Raw genomic sequence first — 6,626 nt, 5'->3', positions numbered from 1 at the left:
CTGCATTATCACAATTTAGTTTCATGGGTATCTTCTCAGATCATGATTCGCTTCAATGTTTATTAGGTGTGAGATAATTTGTTACTGTGTCACGCTTCTTAGGAGCTTACTGGTGAAAGTAATGATTAGGTAAGGTTCGCATTGAATTGCTGGCTGCAATTAACTGGTTGTTTGCAGTTGCCGTATCAACGAATTATGTACAATATAATTATCTTCTTCTGACCTGAACAGCATCGTGTCAAGGACTCAATTGGTGTAATCAGAACACACACAAACCACTGGAAGGGAGGCCGGATGGGCCGGTAGGGTTAAACCAAGCACAAGTGGACACAGTACCGGGCATTCATAATCATTATCGCAAAAATTTGGTTCATGATTAAGGCATATGGTTTCAATGCCAGCTTCATTACGTTGCTCCCAGTAGATGCCTGTCAGCAATACAGGCTTATCGTCGTCGCTAGCTACACATTTTCGGCACATACTGTACACTGTACTCGTTGCGGGAATAGGGGACAATCGGAAGTATAGAATTTAAAATAAAAAACTGACCCCACACTGGTGAGATTACCAACGAAGGAATATTGGTAAAGTGCCTTGTCGTTTCCTTATTGGAGAGATTACGATTGTCGTGCAGACGCCGGAGCGACACATGCGTGCCCGTTTCGATTCTGATCAGCATCTGTATCAGTATGGTTCTGGAGCCGACGGTGACTAACTGCAGGAGCTATGTACGGAACGTACCAGCAGCAAGATCGCCTCACGGAAGATGAAATACTACAGCGCATGTTGGAGAGGCGGCATCATTACGCCAAGCTAGACAACAACCGAGGGTATCAGCATACTTTTAGGTAAGTTGTAAGATAACATTGTCTGCTAGCGTGGTGATCGTGTAACATTTTGAATGTTGTTTTCTTTTTTTACAGGAGAAAATCACGATGGGAGCTGGTGCGCTTATCGCTACTGATCGTTGGGATCGAGTGTACGTACGCGACAGAAACAGCACTTGTTGCACCGATCCTGCTTGGCATAGGACTTCCGCACACCGTCATGACCATGATCTGGGCAACACCGTCGTTGGCTGGATTGCTGTTTGCGCCCGTGATTGCCTCCGTAAGCGACCGGTTAAGATCCCGCTGGGGTCGTCGACGACCGGTGATGCTGGCGCTCGGCATAACGCTACTCACCGGCATGCTCATTCTTCCCAATGGTCGTGCCGTTGGTGAGCTGCTCGGACTCACTAGCGTCGGATGGTTGGCAACAATCACAACCTTCGGATTAGTCATGTCGGACTTTTCGGCGGAAACGAGCAACGGACTCTGCCGCACGTACGCCATGGAGGTGTGCACTATCCGCGATCAGGCACGCGTCCTCAGCATTATGGTGCTAACGGGTGGAATCGGTGCTACGATGGGTGCCCTGTTTGGGGCTATCGATTGGAATCGGGTCGGTGTAGGGCACTATCTGGGTGGAAACGATGCGTCCGTGTTTGCTGCCAACTGGATCGTGTTGTTTGTTGGACTGTCGGTTACGCTGACAAGCTTTTCCGAAATCCCGCTACCGGTGCAGGAGTCTCAACCGATGTTACGCCCTGTAACACAGAAGATGCTGCTCGATGAGGTGAAGCGTGTGTACGGCGAGGGCGAAGAAACAGAGCAAGAAGACGTGCCGGAAGTGGTTGGATTCAAACAATTCCTGCTGAACGTTCTTCACATGCCGCGATCGATGAAGGTCCTTTGCTTGACGCAACTGCTCAGTCACATGAGCTACCTAACGTACTGCCTGTACTACACGGATTTTGTCGGGGCAACTGTGTACGAAGGAGATGTACGGGTAAGTTGCATTATTTTGAAATTTATATAAAGTGAAGAGTGGTAAAAATAGTGAATTGTGAACAGCTACTTCAAATTGAGTTTTTGAGTGATGAATTTTGTGAAGATATACAATGAATGTGAAGTGTATTATTGAGTTCTCAACCTACTGGCGAATTAGTGTATTCAGCGAGGGGAAATGTGCCAAACATTAGTAAATGTTGTGATTATTGTTTAATTAACAAGAACAATAACAATATGATATAAAAAGGTTAAGGAATACTTAAACCAATCATAGCATCGTTTTTGCAACGATATGGTTGATGTAATTTGCAAACAGCTTTCAAACTCATGTTTAATGTGTTTGTTCTTATTCCATCAAGTGTAAATCGTTGTAGTTTAAACGCACGTTGGGTACGGTCGGTTTAAACTTTTGTTGAAGTGCCCTTGGACAAGAAACGAACTTGTGCTCCAAAGTTTCACCAAGTAAACAAAAAGCGCATTTTGAGGAGATCATCCTCCGAGTTATGGTTAGCTCAGTTGTGGTTGCCATTTTCTTAATTGAAATCAGAATCAGGCAACGATTGAGCTCGGAGTAAAGCAGTGAACTTTTGTGATACATTGGTATCAGGAATACACTTCAACAGTTTCTACCATCCGTAATTTCTTTGTTGTTGAACTTCTGGATTCGCTTTCGCAGAATTTCCACATGTTTAACCACAGTTCCACGACTGTTCGTTTGTGCATGATCCTCCTTATACATAACTTTTATTAAATAATTGATTGATTTCACTTATTGATTCACTTCAACTTATTGATTTCAAAATTCAATTATATTAATGTGCTCACACTGTAATACAATTTAATTTTCAATTAAACAAAAATTTGTGTTTTAATCAAACACAAAAACTTGGAAGGATCGACATGGTTATTTTACATTCAAGGACAAGTAAAATGTTTCAAACCATTGCTCCAAAGTTTGTCATCCATTGGCGAATATTAATTCGTGTTTGTAGATATTTGCAGATTATATGCGTTCCAAATTGTTTAAAATACTTTTTTAAATAGGGCAATTTTTTGCATATGATCACACTACAACAAAAAAAAAAAACAAATGAAAAATTCTTACAGTAATAGTGCTACATTTGTCGTGTAAGAAAATAATTTATTTTCACTGTAACGTGTTATTTTAACGTTCCTCCTCGGCTTGTTAACGTGTGATTTAGCCATGTTATGGTATTTTGAGATTTTTTTTACCCATAACTGGAAGTTTAGTACAGTAGAACATCTTGAAGGAGAAATTCAGAACTGATATTATCGTGTAAGGCTCTTGGCTAGTGAATAAGAAATTAAAAATATTCTTTGACAAATAAGTTTATTTTGGAATGTAAAATTTTAAAACCATTATACATTTTTCGTTTTCAGCATTACGAACCAGGCTGATTTTTGAAAACATAAATAAAAATACAATTTTTTGGTTTCGTTACGTAGGCTTTAAAAGGTTCTATAGCCGCAGAACGGTATGCCGATGGTGTCCGGTTCGCTTGTCTCGGTATGGCCCTCTGCTCCACGACCTCCTCCATCTACTCCGTGTTCATCGAACGGCTCATCGTTCGATTTGGTGCTCGGTCAGTATATGTGGGCGGTCTGCTGGCACATTGCTGTGGGATGCTCACGATGGGTCTCGTTCCTCACAAGCTGGTGGTGTTTTCATGCTGCGCCCTCACAGGCGTCATGTACGCCACCATCTACTCAATACCGTTCCTGTTGATCTCACACTACCATTCGAAAAATTGCGTAAGTATTACTGGTACAGCACACAATATTAAAGCTAAACGAAATTTAATTATTATATTTTTATTGTAGTTTGCTGAAGTTGATGGAGAGTACGTGGAAAGCATCGAGCGACGAGGATTCGGGGTGGATGTTTCAATGATGAGCAGTATGTTGTGTTTGGCACAGGTACATGCAATTTGATGTGGTGTGTATAAAAGATTTTTAATTATGATCCTTCCTGTTTTGCAGTTAATTGTATCATTAGCGATCGGTGCAGTAATTGATACAGTAGGATCCACTATTATTATTACATTTATCTCTTCCGCCCTCATGCTGTGTGCTGCCTGTTCTGCAATGGCCATCATTTACATGGGGTTGTAGATTGCATTAGGTAGATTTTACGTTTGGAAATAAAGTTAAACGCACATTAACATTGGGTTAAAAGCATTTTTTCCTCTGTTCAGTTTGCAAACCTTCAGCAACGCATGTCCCACATTAGATCACATGACGGAGAAAACACTGTAGAAAATTACCTAGCTAACGAATTCTTCGAAAACTTTCAAAAAATAAAATTTAACACGTTCGTAAGCTTTTGCGATGCTTATTCCATTCAATTTCAATTCTACAACAGTACTATCGTAGCCTACGTTTAACACACTTAAAAGGTCACAAAACCAAAGAAGTTCTGGAACTTTCTGAATAATAGACGAAAATGCTCAAATGCTCCTGCTACTATCAGTCATAACGGAATTAACTCCTCTCTATTTCCAGATGAATGTGATCGTTTTACAGAAGCGTTTTGTTCGCCTATTGACGATACTGAGGTTTTAAGGAACGCACTCATTGTCACTCCATCTGATATTATCGATTTTGCGATTCCGACTATCGACGACGCTCTTGTTCTTTTATTACTTGACGACACCAAACCGACATTATCTTCTAGTCCTGATAACATTTCTGGCCTCAAGCAGTGCATTAATGCCATCACACCGTTAAAATATTTAACTTTCTACAGAGTGGCGTTTATCCAGCGGTGTGGATACACGCTAGAATGGTTCCAATCCACAAAAAAAGATAACCGCACGGAAGCTCGTTACTACCGTGGTATCGTCTTTCGCTGTGCACTAAGGCTAAGGTATTCGAGCAGGGCATTTATTCGTCATTAGTTAATGCTGTATTGAATTACATCTCTACTCTTTATGACTTTATGCAACGACGTTCGACAACTTCAGGAAATTGCAGAAGCTATTTCCTGTATCTTGCTCAGCGCTCCTGATGTTTTATTGTATCTTGGATGCGCTCCTATCTGCTGGATCGTACCTACCAGGGGAAAATTGGATCCGATCATTCGCATACGTTCACCGCAACATCTGGGGTTCCACAGGGTAGCAACTTAGGACTCCTGCTTTTCCTGATCTACGTGAATGATTTCATCGATCCTGCCTGTGGAATCATATTTGATGTATTCTGATAATATAAAAGTCTTTACCTCTGTCAAAGATGCAAGCGACTGTCAGCGATTCCGAAAGCTGGTTACGGTGTTTGGTGATTGGCTTGACAAAAACTCGCTAAAGTTATATCCGAACAAATGTCAAACCATATCTCTCAGCAGAGTTCGGCATCCGATCAGACACGGCTATGTCATTGCCAACATTACGCTAACACGCGCATACGTGATCTTGGGGTAATTCTGGATGATAAACTCATGTTCCATGATCATGTTGAAATCGTCATTACAAGAGGAAACCAAGCCACTAGGGCTCATGATGAAAACGTGCAGTGAATTCTGGAATCCTATGTACTTGAAAACAGTTTTTTTGCGCCATTGTACGCACGATATTGAAATATTGCTGTGTAGTATGGTGTCCTCTTTCGGTACACCCCACCATACCGCCTGAAGAGCATTCAACGCAGGATTCGCGTTGGACAAATCATATACTGCCTGGTTACTATCAACGGTGCCTTCTGCTTGGTTCGCAACCATTAGACACTAGGCGCAAAAATGCGCAACGCATCTTCCTTTTCCGGTTACTTTGAGAAGAAATCTACACTTCTCGCTAATGTAAACCTGTTAGCACCAAATAGGTCTCTTTGGTCGAATTTTTATTTTCGTTGCGACCGTACTAGGACCAGTTATGGACAAAATAACTCGTTACAGCAGAATTGTCGTGAATTAAATGTTGTCATTGATGTTTTCGATTTTAACTTGTCCACGTCATTCTTTAGAGAGCGTTTTCGGTTCCTTACTGTCTAGTATTTAGGTACAATTTAAGAATTTTGTGTAGATCGCCAAGGTCAGACAAATTACTAATATAATTTATTATAATATAATTTATTTATTTAATAATATTAATAATATTAGTAACATCACTCATAAGGTTCTATAAAACTTTTGGCTGCAGCTTCTTCTGTACAGAAATTCTTTCATTTCTGTTTAAGATTTGTCCTCCTTGTCCTCCAGTTGTACCTGCATCATTTTGAATAGGGGCGTAGGGCATCAGTATTTCGTGATGGGTCTTAGTTCTGGTGCAGTTCTGGTGGCGAACGTGGGAGAGTGGGGGGAAGGGGTTAATGTTATAAGGTGCGAAAGTTACTCTTTTGGTTTCGTTTCACTCCAGGGCAAAATTCTGATAGTGGAACGAAGCTAGATTCGGCCGAAAAATAGTAGGTTTCTCCCGTGTTGCTTCATCAGTGGAAGCAAACACTGCTACAAACACTTCTTGCGGTAGAGCTTCTCGTATCCTGGTAGAAGCGCACGGCGCACTCTGTTTGCCGGAAACCGTGTGTTTATTGACAAACTTTAAAAATTTCTACTTTCTCACTTCCTCAGGAACATCAAGTTTTTACTTTGCAGTGAAGAACAGTAGCCCCGGAAGCTGCAGAAATTTTACTTCGACGAGATCTCATCATGCATGATAAGACAAAGAGGCTTCATCATAATCTTAGTGTGCAGTTTCCGGACCCGTGATTTTGCAAGAACATTTTACCTACCCTTACAATGTACAGTCTTCTTTAAACGCACATTAAACGTATAAAGCCCGT

At 41.2% G+C, this 6,626-nt stretch overlaps 1 protein-coding gene across 1 annotated transcript; it reads left to right on the top strand.

Annotated features, from left to right (window-relative positions):
* The first annotated feature begins 726 nt into the window (after positions 1-726).
* Positions 727-3,965, top strand: LOC128708803 (solute carrier family 45 member 4-like). The gene is made up of 5 exons (XM_053803784.1): positions 727-848; positions 924-1,830; positions 3,300-3,605; positions 3,675-3,770; positions 3,834-3,965. Exons 1-5 carry the CDS (start codon positions 727-729, stop codon positions 3,963-3,965), a joined length of 1,563 nt encoding a protein of 520 aa, XP_053659759.1.
* The last annotated feature ends 2,661 nt before the right edge of the window (positions 3,966-6,626 follow it).

This window comes from Anopheles marshallii, chromosome 2 (genome assembly GCF_943734725.1).
Source record: "Anopheles marshallii chromosome 2, idAnoMarsDA_429_01, whole genome shotgun sequence".
In the NCBI taxonomy this organism is placed as follows: Eukaryota; Metazoa; Arthropoda; class Insecta; order Diptera; family Culicidae; genus Anopheles; species Anopheles marshallii.
Note: the sequence above shows the minus strand (reverse complement) of the source record. Positions and strands in the feature narration are given on the sequence as shown.